This window comes from Dama dama, chromosome 5 (genome assembly GCF_033118175.1).
Source record: "Dama dama isolate Ldn47 chromosome 5, ASM3311817v1, whole genome shotgun sequence".
Classification (NCBI taxonomy): Eukaryota; Metazoa; Chordata; class Mammalia; order Artiodactyla; family Cervidae; genus Dama; species Dama dama.
Genome location: NC_083685.1, coordinates 10,123,624 through 10,141,614, shown reverse-complemented (window position 1 = coordinate 10,141,614; position 17,991 = coordinate 10,123,624). Strand labels below are relative to the sequence as shown.

Genomic DNA, 17,991 nt, shown 5'->3' with positions numbered 1-17,991 from the left:
CAGTCTGTCCGGCTGCAAAGCCCATGATCTTGCTAAGGCTATAGGAATAATCATTACAGATAGCTTTGACTGAGCTTTTGAAATAGGCTTGGCAGAAGGCCCAGCACTTCCACAGACGTTAATCTGTTTAGTCTTTAACACCTTTAAGAAGTGAAGTGACTTGCCGAAGGTCACAAAGCCAGCAAAAGGCAGTCCTGAGGTTTTACACCAGGACTCTCGCTCTTGACCATGACTCTCTGGCCTTCCATACCCTCCCCCGACGCCATGTTCTGTGTTTCTCCAAGCAGGAACCAAGGCTGCTGGTTTGGGGAGAGGGAGGGAGAGCGTGGCCTGCCTCCCCTCAGTTATCCCTTGAAGGGCAGAATTCAGTGCTCAGCTCCAAAAATGAAACCACTGTTGATGGAGTCTGTTCTCAGGGCTCAAATAAGCCAGGAGGCCCACAGAGCCTCATTCTTAGCTTGAGCCCACCCATAACTAGAGTTCTTGACTAATTTAGACTTGGCTGTTACTATTTCAAGTAGCTTCGTGTGAGCTGCCAAATGGGGAAGAGACCTGAAGAAGCCCTACTCTAGGGACTCACAGGGAGGGAAATTGTCTGACAGAAGGTCTTGGGCCAAGTGCCGGGGGTTGGGTTAAACCACTCTTGGGTCCAGATCTTAATCTCGCTGAGGAAATCAGGCTCCCGGTTGGCTGGAGCCGATGTGTCGGACCTTTCTCCATACTTAGTACCCCACGCCCCTCCACTGCCCCCATAGAGGAAGAAAGAAAGAGATTTTCCAACATTTACTGGAATGCCTGTTGCCATAGCAATGGTAAGAGGTCAAGGCAGAACTGAAGCGAAGCATGGAGGTCTGGATCAGGCGGGCCTCTGCTCTCTAGCAACCGGAAATGGTAGGTACCTCACCGCGGTTATTTGGCCCAAGACTCTTAGTTTTGTTTGTTGTTAACCACTTATATTAGTGAAAAACAAACCCACTTGTTTTTTGGCTTGAGCCTTAAGACTCCTTCTCCTGAGTTTTTTTTTTTTTTTTTTGGCCATGTGGTATGTGGGATCTTAGTTCCCTGACCAGGGTGTGAACCTGAGCCCCCTGCCTTGGAAGTGCGGAGTCTTATACCACTGGATTACCAGGGAAGCCCTCTCCTGGGTTTTCTCATGGCTTCTACTTGACCTCCCATCTGTTGCTTCCTTAAACGTTGGTCCCCGGCGCATCTGCTCTCTGTGCTGACTTGACTGTTTTTTCAGTCATTGCACTGCACTCTCCCATCCAGCTCCGTGACTTCTCCCTGCCCAGGGTGCCTGCCTTCAGCAGAGGGCTCGTGGAGAAAGTGGGCACTGAAATGTATTGCCATAGCGACTGTTCGTGAGACACTCTCCCTGGCACCAGCAGAGTGCTTTTCATTGCTGTTTTCATCTCCTCTCAACCCCAAGAAAGACCAGTCACTGGCCTGACGTGTAAATAAGAAAACAAAGGCTCAGAGGGCATATGTGACCTACCCTGTGTTCTTTAACATCATGATGTATTACCTTTTTTTTTTTTTTTTTTTGAGATGGAGTTTTAATTAAAATTTTTTTTTCTTTTTTAAATTATGAAAGTATGATAAAACATTTATAGGAAACTTGGAAATACAGAACAAGGTTACATACAGTTCTATATATTACAATTATCTTTTTAAGTAGATTAAGATTTTTAGTTGGTGTTTCAATATCAAACTCTCAAAAATTAATAGAATGAATATACAGAGAAGTAGAAGGATATAGTAGACTTGAAAAGCACTATGAACCAGTTCCACATAATTGAGATTTTATACAGTATTCAAGTTCCCATAGACTGTAAACCAGGATATGTCCAGGGACATAAAACATGATGTACTATTTTTAAGAAGGAACCTTTTGAGGGTAGATAACTGAGGAAGCTTGGTGTTGGTTACACGGAGGTTTATTATATTCTTTCTCTGAAAAAGAAAAGTAACCTTTTAAGGCTTAGTGATACAAAGTGCAAAAGTACATTTAAAAATTTTATATGGGGTACAGGATGTGAAAAAGATTCATCTGTCTTAGCCCTACCTCTTTAATCCCTAGAGGATGATATAAATTATCATGTTTGGTGTATATCTTCCATTTTATATGTATTTATATATATTTATATGTACGTATACAGTCCATGGAGTCAGACATGACTGAAGTGACTGAGCACACATGCATACACCTATTTACATATGTATTTATTTTGCACATGTGCAAATGTGCCTTTAGAATTCCATTAAGGAATTACTGAAAACAGTATATGCAAACAGTATACGGTTAAGACTCCTTGGTTCCACTGCAGGCACTGCAGGTTCGATCCCTGGTTGGGAAACTAAGATCCTGTGTGCCATATGGTACAGCCAAAACAAAAACCAAAATCAATATATGCACTTAAAATGTTGAAATGTCTGCCCTCAAGAAGACTACACGAATGTCCACCCACCAGTCTTGTGCTGTATGACTTTGGACGAATCTGTTTTGGAAGCAGGTGGGATAAAAGTAACAAATGAATGCTTTAAAAAAAAAAAAAAAAAAAGCCCTCAGCCAGGGAGAGAAGTGACTGGGGTACTAGGGAAATTACTAGCTCTCAGTTTCCCAGACCACAAGGCCCGCCTGCAGTCCCAGCCGTAACCCGCCGATTCAATGGATGTCACCTCAGGGAGGCAGCAGGAAGGAGGACTGAACTTCCCTGTCTCAGCAGAAAAAAGCCCTGTGATGTCCTGCTTACCTTGGCTGCACCAGCTCTGGGCCCCACCTGCCTGGCCTGATTTGAGGCCGACTGCCTGGCAACTCTGAGACTGTCCTGGAAAACAGCCACTGTCACACCTCTCAGAGAAGAAACTAACCAGCTGAAGGAGAGGGACCTGAAGAGGAACCGAGTTGGGATGAAAGGGAGGCCAGCCTCCCCACTCCTGTCTTCCCATGTTCTGGCCCAAGCAGACACGGGGGCTGTTATTTAATGCAATAAATCTATATTTTCCTTTTTCCACCAAACAGGGAATGAGAGGACGTACTTTTCAAAAAACACTTTTTATTTAAGAGCCTTTTGATATAGCTAAGGAAGATTTGGTGAGGAGAGGCAGATTGGAGTTTACAGCCCTGATTTTTCCAACTCCTTTTTAAAAAGGAATAATCACAGATATTTTTTTCTTTCTTTTTGGTGTGCTTGCTATTCTCCTAAAGACATAATCTTTTTAACCACAGTTTACAGATAGTGATCAGAGAGAGTACAGGCCTCAACTCCCATATATGGCAGTATTTATTTAAACTTCTTTTTGAACAGAAAAAAGTGATCCAGTCTGAGGTAGCTTTCAAGTTTTTAAGAGATAATAAGGCTACTTTGACTTAGAATCTACCTCCAAGACACAGATCCAAAGTTATTTATTTATTTATTTCAAAGTAAACAAGCAGCCCATGATCATGTGCTTCTTGTGATAAAATAGCATAGAAAAAAGAAAAAATAAAATAGCATAGAAGCAGCTCAAGAGTGTTGAAAGAAAATATATCTCCCTTCAGTCCCTTCTAATACTCTGATCCCCAATGGGAACCTCACTTAATACTTTATATCCAAACCCCTTCCATTGCAGTCACATACAAATATTCATGTACTTTAAAATTTTAAGTGAATGGGATTGTATGCCTTGTCCACCTCCCCCCACAAACTTAATCTATCTTTGAGGTCTCTCCATACTAGTACATGGAGATGGATCTCATTCTTTTTAACAGCTGTATAACATGAATAGATGCAACTTACTGTTAACTTTTCAGTGTTAGAATGGTCCGGCATCTTTGTGAATACATATCGGCTAAATTCCTGGATGTGGAATTGCAAGTAAAGGGGTCAACACGCTTGTCATCATCCCTAAAAAGAGAAAAGCCAGGCTCCAGGTAGCTCGAGTTCTGGTGCTCCGAGAACAAAGATTCATGGAGCAAGTGATTGTGGGAAATGGCTGTATGCTCACCCCTGCCCCACCCATCACCATCTTAGTGATTCACAATCAAGTAGCATATTAACAGTTCTGGAAATTCTTCAGTAGTTACTTACCGCTGAGTAGTTTAAAGAGAATTGTTTGCAAAGGGAAAGAACTTAATTTTCTGTACACATCTTAAAATTCCCTGAACAGTTTGAGAAGTCCCACCCGGGGCGGAGGAGGGGGGTAATCTCTCCAAGACAGGACAGTGTTTTGATAGGAACTTGACCACATACTGTTTCACCCTGCTGGGCAACTGAGGTGGAGTCAGGTTTGGATTTTATCCAGAAACCAGATGAGGCTTATCAGCCGCTCCCAAACCCCTCATATCAGGTGAGAGGACCCAGCAAGTCCTGCATCAATCCAGTCTTTTGAGGCTAAGGCTCAAAAGAGAGTCAGAGAGACTCGTAGAGAGATGGGTAGAGTTTCACTTTGGCCTGAGCCTAACAGGTGACATCAGCCTTGCAGACACATTTTGCAGCACTCAGGCTGGGGGCCTCCCAACACAGAAGAGAGTGGATCCTGACTCCAGCGAAGGAGCCACTTGCGGTATAAGGGAGCAGCATCTTCCCCGTCCCACTCACCTCCAGTTGACATAGCAGTGAATTTCCAATTTTCAGTGCAGACATCACCCCTGAAGCCTCTCTCCCACCCCCCAGACCTCTCCTGTGTACTCTGCTAGCACCTCTGCTGCCACAGTTGGCAGTCTGGTTTGTCTTCTAGTTCGTCCACACTAGGCTGGTCAAGAGGAAGGGCCATGCAGTGGATTATGTACCTCAGGCTTCCCCAGCAGAGTGGGAGCTCTTCCACAGCACCGTGCTGTGCAAGCCTTCCTTCACTCATTCATTCATTGTCAGTCATTACTGAGCACCTGGTGCTTTCCAATTGTGCCGCTGGAGAAGACTCTTGAGAATCCCTTAGCAAGGAGAGGAAACCAGCCAGTCCTAAAGGAAATCAAACCTGAATATTTGTTGGAAAGACTGAATCTGAAGCTTGAATACTTTGGCCACCTGATGCGAAGAGGCGACTCCCTGGAAAAGACCCTGAGGCCGGGTCTGAAAGATGGGGTCTCAGAGAGACAGGACTTAGCCACTGAACAACAGGCATAGCTCAGTTCAGTTCAGTCGCTCAGTTGTGTCCGACTCTGCGACCCCATGAATCGCAGCACGCCAGGCCTCCCTGTCCATCACCAACTCCCGGAGTTTACTCAAACTCATGACCATCGAGTTGGTGATGCCATCCAGCCATCTCATCCTCTGCCATCCCCTTCTCCTCTCGCCTTCAGTCTTTCCCAGCATCAGGGTCTTTTCAAATGAGTCAGTTCTTCCCGTCAGGTGGCCAAAGTATTGGAGTTTCAGCTTCAGCATCAGTCTTTCCAAAGAATATTCATGACGGATCTCCTTTAGGATGGACTGGTTGGATCTCCTTGCTGTCCAAGGGACTCTTAAGAGTCTTCTCCAACACCACAGTTCAAAAGCATCAATTCTTTGGTGCTCAGCTTTCTTTATAGGTTGCCGAAATACAGTGGTGAATACAGCAGACTCAATCCCTGCCCCCTTTCATGTTCTTATATTCCTTGTAGCCTAGTTTAATGTCTAGCCCAAAGCCTGACGCAGTAGGGTTTAAGAATGGCAATCTAATCGGAAAGCTGCTTTTGCACAGCACACACAGTCTTACCTTCTAGGCTGCAGATGAAAACACATTTTCTCAAGATGCCTTGTTTACATTTTACGTGCTAGAAAGTAATTTGACCGTACGAAATATATGTTAGATGTTTGGGATGACTTCGGGGGCCAAGGGGAAAGTCCGGAGTATTAAGGTGGCGGCCCACCTGGCTGGACCAGCGCTGGAGGGGCGGGCGGGGTGGTGCCATCGACGCGGCTCGCAGGCCCCGCCCACCTCGGCCCCGCCTCCAGGTCCCGACCCGGTCCCGCCCCCTCTCTCCATAGTTACGGCTGCGGAGGCGGCGGCCATCTTGGCGGCAGAGCGATGAGCGGGTCGAATTCGAAGGCTGCGGCCGTGGGGTCGGCCGTTGGGCCCGGGGGGCTGGTAACTGGCAAGGAAGAGAAGAAGAAGGCGGGCGGCGGCGTCCTAAACAGGCTCAAGGCGCGGCGGCAGGCGCCCCACCACGCGGTAGACGACGGCATCGGGGCAGCGGTCACAGAGCAGGAGCTGCTGGCTCTGGACACCATCCGGCCCGAGCACGTCCTGCGCCTCAGCCGGGTCACCGAGAGTGAGTGCGGGGCCTGCCGCGTCCTCCCTTCGGCGCCGGGCCCCTGGGCCCCCGGGCCCCCGGGCCCCGTGTCGCCTTCCGCGGAGCCGGCCGCTCGCCGCTCGGCGGGCCCAGGGGGTCCACCCAGGCGCCCCCGACTGGCCAGGCCTCGCTGCCCACTGCTCCGCCCGGCCGAGTCGGCGCTCCCCACCTTCACCTACACCTGGTTGGGATGGGTCCCCTTGAGCTCGACTGCCCTCTCCTGACTCCGGCCACGCCAGGCTTCCCTGTGGCCCGTCCCTGTTGGGCCCTCAGGCCCGGCCGACCGTTCTCCTTCCCGCTGGATCTCTTTGGGTGGGGACGGACCCCGTCTTGTCTTCTTAACTAGCTCCTGACCCTGGCAAGTGGGCCGCTGCCGCTCCCCCACTCCTTCAGCCCCCAGCTCCCTGCTATTAGTGAAGTTCCTGCTCAGCTTGGCCCCCTCGATCTGAGCCAGCCTCTGCTGCCCTCTGCTAGCCCAGACCCCTACCTGCTTTCTCCGCGTTTCCCTCCACTCCGGCTCCCCGGACAGCCCCTCCAGGTTCCAGCCTGCCTTGGCTCCCTGCCTCTGCCCCCTGCCTCTTTTGGGTCCCAAGCGTTGCCCTCTTTGTGTGCAGGTGCACTCTTCCTTAAGTATATTGCTGCGGCGTTTCCTGCCGCATTTATATGTAAATAATGTATATATTAATAAAGTTTCAGTTCCACGTATAAAACCAGAATGTGAATCCTGCTTTTGACACTTGTTCTAGTGGTTGAAGAATACGTCAGAGTATCAGAAATGCATTTCTTGCATAGAATGCAGCGGTTTTACACCTTTTATTGGTAGAAGAAATATATCGCCCGCTCGCTGTCCTGGTTCTCCTCCCTCTTCCTGTTCTCTTCCAGGTCATTCTCTGACTTGATGCCCTTTCTCTTGCTGCTATTTCCCCCTGAGTTTCCAGTCTGTAGGTTAGATCCTGCTTGCCCAGCCCACCCACCTGCCCCATCCTCTAGACTTCTAACATTGAAGGCCCAGCACCAGCTTGATGGATTAAGGCTGCTCTCCTTTTATCTGTTGACTTGCTTTGGTCGGCAGCTCAGGTGGCCCTCAGGAAGCTGAAGGCCACCCCAGTGATTTGAGGATGGCAGTTTGAGGGGATGGGCCTTGGTTCAGCCTGTGTGAAATGGAATGCCCATCTTCTAAGACAGTTTTAATTTGATTCTGAGTGTTGTCATGTGTCCGTTTTCAATCACTGTTTGGCTCAGGACTATCCTTTGCACACCTGAGTGTGTCTTTAGAAGGTCTTGCTATTCTGTTTCATAGAAACATTGTGAAAAAGCTGCTTCTGTTCTGACCCAGTTATCACCAGGGGTTCTGAAAGTAAGGAAATGCTCACCACCTCACCTTTTCTCACCACCTGCTTTCTTGTGATAGCAAGGGTGAATCCAGCTGCTAGTGCCTGATGCTGAGTGGCATGCTCAGAGGGCACTCAGGCCCTGTGTAGGAACTTGAGCTTGGTACTGTTGCTTCCGAACACCTCTGCAGCTTCTTGGAGAAAGTAGTAAGTCAGCTTGGTGACCTCTGGATTTTGTTACTTAAAGTCTGTTCCGTTTAGCAGGGTATTTATTGAGGCCCCTGTAAAGGTGTAGAACCAATATCAGTGCCTTGGGAAGTTATGGAATAATCAGTAGCTCTCAATTTTGCCATCTTATTGGAGAGGCAGCTTGTAAAACACGAAACAGCGAACACAGCAGGCAGTATAAGATAAAGTACCAAAGTGAACTGTGGAGAAGATGCTCTCAGGAGTCATGGTGGAAAGGAAGAAATGAAATCATCTTTGGTCAATACTATCTTGATGTTGATGAAGCTATTGGAGGCTCCATTTCCCTTTGGCCTCATGCCCTCTCCAGCAGATCTGTTCTGCCACCTGAGTGGGTATGGCCCACCACCTGCGGTTTTGTGCAGCCCACAATCCAAGAATGATTTTTATCTTTTCAAATGGTTGGGGGAAAAAATCTCTTGGGACACACGGTTATATAAAATTTGTATTTTTTTGTCTGTAAATAGTTGTGTGACTGCATTTGTGCTACAGTGACAGAGTTGAGTAGTTGTGATGTGACTGTGTGGCCTCAAAAACTAAATTACTCATTTTCTGACCCTTTACAGAGAAAGTTGGCTGATCTCTGCTTTGTGATACCCTCAGCAAGCATGCACCATGTTCACTATTAGGTGTGTGCTCGCTCAGTCGCGTCTGACTTTTAGGTCAGCATAAATGTTTCCAAACGGATTTCTAAAAAAGTTCTGTTGTGTTGTGACTTCTAATGAAAGGTTTGTAGGTCATTTTTGAAGTGTTTCCAAAGAAATTCTCTTCTACCATCCCTGTTTCTAAGTGTTACGACAATCTTCCATCTAAACCAAGTCCATGCACTTTTCTCCTTTCTTGGATCCCATAATTCTTTCCACACAACTTTTGCCTGTAACATAAGAGGAAGTTTTGGGGTATATTTTAAGTGAATTATGTAAGAAGTAAACAACCCGAGTTTGCTTCACAGCTTGAGAAAGAAATGGTAGTTTTGGAGGATTATTTAACAACATTGGTTTCTCTCTCTCTCATTTTCAGATTATTTATGTAAACCCGAAGACAACGTCTACAGTATTGATTTTACCCGCTTCAAAATTCGAGATTTGGAGACAGGGACAGTGCTGTTTGAGATTGCCAAACCTTGTGTTTCAGGTAGGTCTCAGGATCGTATCAACAGTAGTCAGTTGACCGTTGGAGCAAAGAGTCTGAGGCTTGAGTTTTTGCGCGCCGTCGCATCCTGTGTCACTGACGCCAGCAAGGCCTGCCTCCGAGCCGCCTCCTAAAGCCTGGCCTGTGGGCTTGAAGCTGTGCTTGTTGAGTATCTACTCTGCACTGGTTATGGGTTCCACAGCTTTCTGTTTATGTCAGCTCATGGAGTCCTCACACCTCTGTGAGGGGTTATTATCCTTATCTTACAGATAAGGAAGCTGAGGCCCAGAATTTCCAAGTGACTTTCCTAAGGTCCCGTGCTCTTTGATCTGACCGTGTCACCTCCACTTAGGAAGGAATCCTTGAAATGAAAGTATAATGAAGAAAGCCTGCCCGAGCCTTGGGTCCTGGGGACGCTCTGGAAGGGCGATAGGGAGGCTTCCAGTCCGCATCGTGAGTTTCTCTTCTCACACGCTTTCCATTGAATAGTGTCTCAGATTTCCTAGTTAGTCCCGGTTTGGATTTTAATCTCCAGCATTTTCTGGATGACCAGAAGGCCCAGGCCTGTGAACTCATTTGCTTGGGACCCCTTCAGTTAGCCTTGAATGAACACTGCTTGTGCTTGTGGTGCGGTTCCAGGGCACTTCATTTCTGACTAGGGGACCACGTGTAGGTCTGGGGAGCATGTCACTGGAGATTGAGCGCCCCCTGGAGTTTGTTTTTAGAACACCAGCCCAGATAGTCCAGAGGTGCAGCCACAGTCTGTGTTAATGACTCTTTTTGCCAAGCTTTTTTCATCTATTTGCTATTCAGAAAGAGCCTGTAAGTTTGGTAAGACAGCTGTTAATAACCAAGTAAGTCAGAGGCTTTCATAAAAAAGTCTCAGCCAAGACTAGGGCATCCGTCTCCTGACCCCACTTGAGATTCCTTGTGCTACTGTAATACCGGACTGACCAGGGCACTAAAGACTTGAGCTTGTAGGTACTTATCTTGTATTGGGAGGGTCAGGGCCACCTAATTTCCTGGGTCTGTACCATTTGCATCTCTAAGCTTCCTGTCCTTGTGGTGTTAAGATGTTCCCAGGACCCAGGGAATACCAGGGCTACTTCCTGGTGTATGGATTTGGATGAGACAGGACTGAGAATAGTCATTTCAGTACAAAACTGAACTGTTACAGGAAGGTCAGCATCAGACACTGTAAAAATACCGTGATTTTCAGCCCGTCCAGTTGTTAAGGATCTTGATTCACTAAGGCTCACGCTGAACCAGAGCCCTCCTGCAGCATTTTTCTGATGAGCTCGAATCCCCGAGAAGATCTGCTCTGTTTCTTTCTGAATCTCATAGTTGGAGCCGGACCTCTGGAGTCTTTACCTTTGAACTCCCACTCTGTCTGGTTGTCCACTGTTCTTGGGACATTTGATGCTGAAAAAGACTTCTCTTTTATTGTACCTTTGTTCAGCCTAGACCTGGAAAAAAATGCTCTTGCTGGACACTGGGTAGCTACTAGACACTAGGTGAACTCCTGGTTCACATTAGAATGTCTGCCAGTTCCTTTTACAGATTCTTCATTCCTGGGTTCAGGAATGGGCTAGACCAGAGCCCATCATTACTGGTGTGGACCGTCTCCTTTCTTGGGTCTCACATGTTGGTGCATGGCCCATCTGCTTCATGCTTCACCCTTTCCCAGATGGTCAGAGTGTTGGGCCTGGTATGGCCTGGAATAGGCAGTAATCCAAGGAGGTGCAGTTCCCCAAGGCTGAACGTCACTGTCTTTCATTTAAATAGCAGAATTATTTCTAGGGATTTGTCTTTGCTGTGTCAGAAATTTCTGCATTCTTTGAAAGTGCCTTCTCGATAATTTCAACTTTTGCAGTCTCATTATTTTGCTTAGCAGCAAGCACATTAACTTGGTCAACAGCAGACCTGGTCTGTATAGCACAGACCACCTCAGGGGCCTGGTACCCAGCTGGTCTTCAGGCTTCAGCGTTAGGGCATGGCCCAAGGCTTCAGATTATATAAAAGGCAAATAGCCTTGTGTTTAAGAATAGGCCTCGAGTCTGATGGGCCTGGATCCACATCCCGGCTCCCTCAATTTACTATAGGCTCACTTCGCTTTATTGAACATCACAGATAGTGTGTTTTTTTTACAAATTGAAGGTTCATGGCAACCTTGTATTGAGTAAGTCTGTTGGCTCCATTTTTTTAACAACATTAAAAATTTTTTTTATTGAAGTATAGTTGATTTACAGTGTTGTGTTAGTTTCTGGTGTATAGTTATACATATATATTTCTTCACTTTCTTTCCCATTATGGTTTATTACACGATATTGTATGTAGCAACATTATTTAATTTTTGCTATGTCACGTGGCTTTGCAGGATCTTAGTTCCCTGACCAGGGATCCAACCCATGTTCCCTGCAGTGGAACCACAGAGTCCTAACCACTGGACCACCAGGGAATTCCCAGCAGCAGTATTTTCATTTTAATTTTTTAAAATATTTTATTTATTCAATTTACTTCTTTGGCTGCTCTGAGTCTTAGTTGTGGCATGGGGGATCTAGTTCCCTGACCAGTGATTGAACCCTGGGGTTTTGATTGAAGACTGGGGGGACTTTGGACCCCTGAGCTCACCTCTCTGGGTCTGTACAGTGGAGATAAAATGAAGACAACAGCTCCAGGGTTGTTAGGACCCTGTGAGGTGTGCAGGATGGAGCCAGGCATGCCAGCAGGTGCTCAGTGAGCACTGCCGTCCTGCTGTGGGTGTCGGTATCCCCGATTGGTCGTGCTCTTTGCTGAGCTGGCGTTCCATGTGCCCTTTCAGACCAGGAGGAAGAAGAGGACGAGGAAGGGGAAGCAGGCGGGGATGTGGACGTCAGCGCCGGCCGCTTCGTCCGCTACCAGTTCACACCAGCGTTTCTCCGCCTCCGCACAGTGGGCGCCACGTGAGTCCCGGCTTCTCCTGAGGGGAGCACCTTCTTCTGGTTCACAGAGGAGAATGTCCTCTGTTGGGTTGGGGTTGGCCGTAGAGGAGGGAGGAGGCAACAAAACCAAGCTCACGGAGATTGTGTTTCGCAGGGTGGAGTTCACGGTGGGAGACAAACCTGTGTCAAATTTCCGGATGATTGAGCGGCACTACTTTCGGGAACGCCTGCTGAAAAATTTTGACTTTGATTTCGGCTTCTGCATCCCCAGCAGCAGGAACACTTGCGAGCACATCTATGAGTTTCCTCAACTTTCTGAGGATGTCAGTACGTATCCCCTGACTTGTGCAACGTTCTGGATCTTTCAGCTTAGCAGGAGTGCACCTTGAAATGAAATCCATCTGGTCTGGTGACCTCCTTGGCAGAGAAACGGGGACATGATGGGTCTCGAGTCACTTGACCTCAGGCTTCTCCTTTCTTTTCACTCCTGTCTCGTGTTTCACACTCTGGCTCTGCTGGCAGTGGGACTCTGAAGGTGTTAATACAGGCCATCCTTTAAGAAGCCTGCTGTGGGGAAGGGTGTGATGGAGGGAGATGAGAGGAGACCCCGACCCTCCCTGGAGCGCCCATTCCATACACAGCCAGTCATGGTTTCACGGTTCTGGTCCTCAGCTCCTGCTCAGCACTGCGCTGGCCCTTAGCTTTCTCCTTAATCAGAGCTATGTGTGAAACTGAGCTGAGTGGGATTCTCGATCTGAGGACCACCTCTTTCTCATTCTCTGCCAGTAGAAGGGTCATGAGATAAACTGTCAGAATAGAACAGGCAGGAAATAGCGAGCTGGTCGAGGTCTGGGAGCAGGAGTGACAGAATGGAAACAGGGTCTTAGGAGGAGATGCGGGGAGGGAGACCTGGGGGAGGCACCAGGCAGGGAAGGCCAGTCCAGGGAGGAGATGGACCTGATGACAGAGGACGAACAGGCTGTGTAGTCTTGTGGCTTCCGTCTGGCTCTCTCACATTAGCATCGCCTGTGAGTCATGAGGGGAAGTTGTTGCGGAGCAATGAGGATCCGATGGGATCCTGTGAGTAGTGGTGGAGTTTAGTTGAATTGTGACCAGTTTTCTCAGAGTCCCAGACCCGTGAAAGTGTTGTTTTCTGACAAGTGCTCTGTGCTTGTGCGGCAGTGCTGTTCGCAGGTAAAGTGAGGTTTGATGAGGAGTGGGCAGGCTGCATCTGCTATCATCACGATCCTGTTTTTAAAGCCCTTTCCCCAAACTGGCCTGGAACATGTTGCTAATTGCAAGCAAAGATTAAGTACAGCCTTTTAAGTTTTTTATCAAAGGCCAGCCATCTAACTTTTTCTCTCCTTGAAACCAGATAAGCTAAAAGAGGATGGGGGTCAGTCATCTGGATGTGAGCTAAATAATGTTGGTGAGTTCAAAGAACTTGAAGCAGTCACCGTGCCTTTTGAGAACTGTGGTCAGCGACAGCGTTTCCTCCAGGGGATTCAGAATAGCACATGATCACTGACTCAGAATCAACCAGGGGTGGTGGCTCGCAGGTCCCTTGACCCTCCATTTATAGTTAAAGACCTGGAGCAGCTGCCTCAACACACAGAAGATTCAAGTCTGGGTCCCAGGACAGGTTTGCCTTTGCAGGGTCGTTGGCAAGTTAACACCATGCGCCATCTCTGGAGAAGACACCTTGCCCCCCTGCACTCCTGCTCATCTAGGATTCCTTTGTTGTAGGGGCGCCTGTGGGTGGGCCCAGTGAGGCACCGCATTCTAAATTTGGACCAGAATGTCTGGAGGTGGGGGCCAGAAGCACCGATCAGTCAGCCGCTTTGATGCATGTTGGCAGACGGGCGAGCTCCTCTCTGGGGTTCTGACTGAGCACCAGGCTGGCAATGGCCTCGGAGGACCAGGCCCAGTGCTGCTGGCCTCCTGCTGTGGAAGCAGAGGGCACGCACCAGTTGGGGGCCTAGGTGGTCCCAGGTCTCCCCAGCTCTCCAGGCCTGGCTCCCTCTGTTCTGACCTCATTATTCTGACAGCACATGCTCACATTTTCAGGAAGGGCTGGTTTATGCATTTTTATGTGTGGGTGCTCAGTCATGTCCAACTCTTTGCAACCCCATGGACTGCAGCCCACCAAGCTCCTCTGTCCATGGGCTTCTCCAGGCAAGAACACTGGAGTGGGTTGCCATTTCCTCCTCCAGGGGACCTTCCCGACCCAGGGATTGGACCTGCGTCTCTTGCGTCTCCTGCATTGGCGGGTGGGTTCTTTACCACTGAGCCACCTGGGAATTTAGAGGGGATGCTAAGTTTTTTCCCACCTGGCCCATAGTGCAGACTCACACATAACTCTGCATTTTTTCCTTTCTCCTAACTTGCAGTTCGTCTGATGATTGAAAATCCCTATGAGACCCGTTCTGACAGCTTTTACTTCGTCGACAACAAGCTGATAATGCACAACAAGGCCGACTATGCCTATAACGGGGGCCAGTAGCAGTGGCTGGAGCAGACGGGGAGGTGCTTTGCTATGGCCCGAGGTCCTGGTGCACGGAGGTGGTTGAAGCTGTTGTCTGTCGACACACATCTGGAACCTGGCCCCAGGAAGCCGAGGCTGGGGTGGCAGTTTCCTGTGCTCCAAGAGAGGTGCCAAGCAGTGCTGTGTCTCTTTCCCCCCGTATTTTTTCCTCCCTTTTCCCCATGCCCCTTAGGTCGCAGAAGTAGTAAAACTTAGAATAAGACTCCTGGAATCCAGATAGAAAGAAAGTTTATTTTCCCGGCTCCTCCAGGATGTCCTGATGAGCCTGGGTCCCTGCAGGCACAGCTGTACCAGGGAGAGAAGGCTCTTCTGTGGGTTCGGGGCCCTCTGCGAAGCTGAGACTCCTCCCTCACCGGCAGGGCCGCCATCAGCACACTGACCTCAGCCTGAGGATCGTCCTGAACCTCCTGGAGAGGACCCTGAGCGGAGCGGAGGGGAGGATGGGGCCAGGAGTTGAGGCGCGGGGGTGGGCAAAGCTGCCGAGCCTAGGGAGCCGCTGACCTGTCTGACTTCCGGGATCTTGGCTGCTCCTCCCGGGGCACCCCCGAGGTTTCAGCCTGGCTGTGCCTTCCTGTTCTCCTTCCAGACAGAAGACGAGCTTGCTCTGCTTTTTCTAGCTCCTACCTTTTGAGTTTCTCCTGAAATCGAACGTGTCCGTTTTCGCTCTGGGAATTGTAGTGTCGCTCGAGGCAAGCACAGGCCTCGTTGTTTTGTTTTTTTATTTCTAGGCTTCTTGTAGGGAGGTTTTACAAAATGTCAGGGGTGCTCCCAGTGTATGCGATGTGTGGCTAGACTTCTCCGAGTACCGATTAGGCTCCTGCGGCTCCTCTGGCCCTTGTCCCCTCTGCTTTTGTACTGAAGCTGCTCTGGAACCATCCTGGCCGGTCCCACCTAAGTAAGGCAGATTCTGGTCCTGTGGACCGCTAGTCGGAATGGTCTCGGTGTTGGGAAAGGGGGAAATGGGCTGAGGTGACCCAGCAGAGACATGTGTTCTCCAAAACGTGTCTCTTTGCACTTCCCTCAGGCCCTCATTGGGCGGACTCTCCCCGCCTCAGCTCCCTACCGCTGTCTATGTGGGCGGATGTAGGTGCTCAGGACAACTGCTGCCCTTCTGGTGAGATTGTCGCCGTGGCCAGGGCTCAGCGTTCATAGGAAGGTCGCAGTAGGAAGCACCCAGGCACGTGGTGCCTCTGACAGGAATGCCGTCTCCCATGTTGGGGAGAAAGGCTGGGCGGGGCCAGGAGAGGCGGACCTGGCCTTTGCTGCCCCGCGTTGCACCCTGTTTGGTTTCTAGAGCGCGAGTGGCCTTGAACTTTGGTCCAGCGCTTTGTGCCAGGCCGGAGTCTGGGCTGTGCCAGAGGCTGGCAGCTCTCTCACTGAGAGAACCCTGGTTCATCCTGGGTGCTGGCCCTGGACCCAGCCCCCAAGGGAGGAAGAAACCGGGCTCCCTGCAGGGCAGGCTGCTCACCCCAGACCCGATGAGCCCCAGAACTGGAGTTGGCTGCAAATCCAGGTGCCTTCGGCGTGGCTCCTTCCCGTCCCTGGCGGACAGACATCAGCACTGCCTCTTCACTTCCTTTCTCTCTGGGGCACCTTCAGCAGATCTGTGTTCGCTGGGCTTCGGAGTAACCCCTTCTCTCTGCGACAAGCCCAGTCGGGAGAGTTTCTACTATTTGATGTTTAAGTACTATCTAGGAAATGGTTTGGAGCTGCCCAGTGCTCTGCTCAGGAGACCGTGTCCCAGGCAGACCCCATCTGGTGGGCTCATGGGCTGTCCCTCGCCACAGTGTTGGCGGTTGCTGGGAGGAGGGCAGGCATTGGGGAGGAGGCCAGTGTTCTGGCATGAAGAGTGCTGCGCCCTGTTCCCAGGAACTTGCCTTAGTCTCGCTGGAGACCACCATGAGGCCGAGCGCCTGCTCTGTGCTCGGCGGGATAGGGACTGGTTCCCTTCTGCACTTGAAGGTCTGGTGTCTGTACCTCGGACTCCAGATTCTTGTGTCCAGCTACTCAGGAAACCTTGAGAAGCATCTGGGGTGTTAACTAGGATAAGTCTGAAATTAACCCTTCTGTATCCGAGCTGGGGAGAGAATTGGAAATTATACTTTCTCTGAAAGTAGCTGAACTCATCAGAAGCTGAATCAGGAGGCCATGGCGTTGAGAAGTCTGGACTGTTGGCAGCAGTTACCTACCTGTGGGCACTGGGGTGGCAGGACAGAAACTGCCTGCCCAGGGCGACACACCCTCCCTCTGTTCAGAGCTGGCACCAGTGAGGCAGCTCCTGGAGGGAACACGTCCCAGCAGACCGGCTCACCCCGCTGTGGCCAGAGGGCCTGCCGCCTGCACCCCTCCTTCTGTCTCGCTCCTGTCCTTCTGCCCTGGAGGCTCCTGGGAGAGCACCTTTCTTTTCCTGTGGCGCCTTTGGGCTGAGATACCCTTTTAGCTTCTGCAGAGAAGACCATGGTTTATTTTATTCTATGTTTTAAGAGTAAACAGGAAATAAGTAAAAGTAGTTCTGGGATAAAGTAGGTCATCCTCTCCTCATATGTCAGCTTATAGCTGTCTTGCAGGGAACGCAAGTTTTCAGGGCTTTGCAGGACTTCCTGAAGGCACTCACAGTCTGGGCCACCTGATTCTCAAATACAGGCAGTGATTTGGGGGTCTTGGAGCTCTCCTTAGACTGGAGAGTCGTGACGTGGCAATAGCTGGGGGGGATCTTCAACTTGTTTTTTAGTCGAAGTGGGACTCACATCTGGAATGGCCTTCACAGGCGGCGTCCGGCACACCCGTTGGGTGTCTTGCCACCCTTGGTACTCTTGGTTTAGTACTCCCAGTACACTCTTACTTTTTTGCTGTAAAGTCACTGTCTTCCTGGTGGCCGTTGTCACTACGACATCAGTGAGGTTGGGGAATGGGGGCCATTCTCAGAATTACGGCACAGACTCTGTCTGTGGGTGAGGACCCCTGATGCAGAGGGTGCCGCTCTACCCGGTGAAGGACCCTAAGCGTCAATCGTGTTTCTCACATTCCATGTCACGGAACGTCTTAGGCACAAGAAGGAGGTGGATTTACCCCTTGTAGTATACAGAGGATCACGTAAAGTCGTTGAACTTGTGAAAGTCTATTTTTTTCCCCCGTAAATCTATTTTTCACAGAATATAAGAAACATCAATGACCAAATCTGTCCTTCCTCCCTTTCCCCTTCACCTAAGATCCTCATTCCAGTTTGTATTGTCTTTGTGTCCAAAGTAAACTAGGTGACTTATTTGTATAAAATGTTATTTTGCCACAAGAGACAGTAATAAAAGAAAGATTTTCACAGTATGTGTGCCCTCATGTCTCCTGACTGGGCTTCTTGCTTTGCAGGGGGAGCAGGTGGAGTGGGGGTGGCCTTTCTGTAAATACTGGTTTAATGGGTAGAGCTGGTTTCTAGAGTGATTAGGACACAGTATTGTGCCTTAGGTTTCATGTGTTTTTGCTTTACATTTTAATGAAATGCTTTCAGAATTTAAAATGCATATATATTTTAAAGTTAGGTTCATTGAGGTGTGTTTTAACCATACCTCATTT

The 17,991-nt window shown here is 49.3% G+C and overlaps 1 protein-coding gene and 1 long non-coding RNA gene across 5 annotated transcripts; one reads left to right on the top strand and one right to left on the bottom strand.

Moving 5' to 3' along the window:
• Window positions 1-1,619: 1,619 nt before the first annotated feature.
• LOC133056441 (uncharacterized) lies at window positions 1,620-6,946 on the bottom strand. 3 transcript variants are annotated; one of them, XR_009692816.1, is made up of 6 exons: window positions 6,738-6,946; window positions 5,950-6,049; window positions 5,674-5,731; window positions 3,780-3,887; window positions 2,754-2,828; window positions 1,620-1,953 (listed from the first exon to the last, which is right to left on the bottom strand). It is a non-coding gene; the product is annotated as an uncharacterized LOC133056441 (long non-coding RNA). The 3 variants fall into 3 exon arrangements; XR_009692815.1 differs by having other exon boundaries at window positions 1,620-2,828; XR_009692814.1 differs by lacking the exon at window positions 2,754-2,828.
• On the top strand, window positions 5,950-17,745 carry UNC119B (unc-119 lipid binding chaperone B). 2 transcript variants are annotated; one of them, XM_061141747.1, is made up of 6 exons: window positions 5,950-6,229; window positions 8,848-8,961; window positions 11,780-11,900; window positions 12,034-12,206; window positions 13,255-13,308; window positions 14,270-17,745. In XM_061141747.1, the coding sequence occupies exons 1-6, from the start codon at window positions 5,986-5,988 to the stop codon at window positions 14,380-14,382; spliced, it is 819 nt and encodes a 272-aa protein (XP_060997730.1). In that variant the 5' UTR covers window positions 5,950-5,985; the 3' UTR covers window positions 14,383-17,745. The 2 variants fall into 2 exon arrangements, with proteins under 2 accessions (XP_060997730.1, XP_060997731.1); XM_061141748.1 differs by lacking the exon at window positions 13,255-13,308.
• The last annotated feature ends 246 nt before the right edge of the window (window positions 17,746-17,991 follow it).

Excerpts from the sequence above, each read along its gene's own strand:
- UNC119B (XM_061141747.1), top strand. The coding sequence starts at position 5,986 with ATGAGCGGGTCGAATTCGAAGGCTGCGGCCGTGGGGTCGGCCGTTGGG. Across the intron at positions 6,230-8,847 it reads CCTCAGCCGGGTCACCGAGA|ATTATTTATGTAAACCCGAA; the intron begins GTGAGTGCGGGG and ends TCTCATTTTCAG. Across the intron at positions 8,962-11,779 it reads TGCCAAACCTTGTGTTTCAG|ACCAGGAGGAAGAAGAGGAC; the intron begins GTAGGTCTCAGG and ends GTGCCCTTTCAG.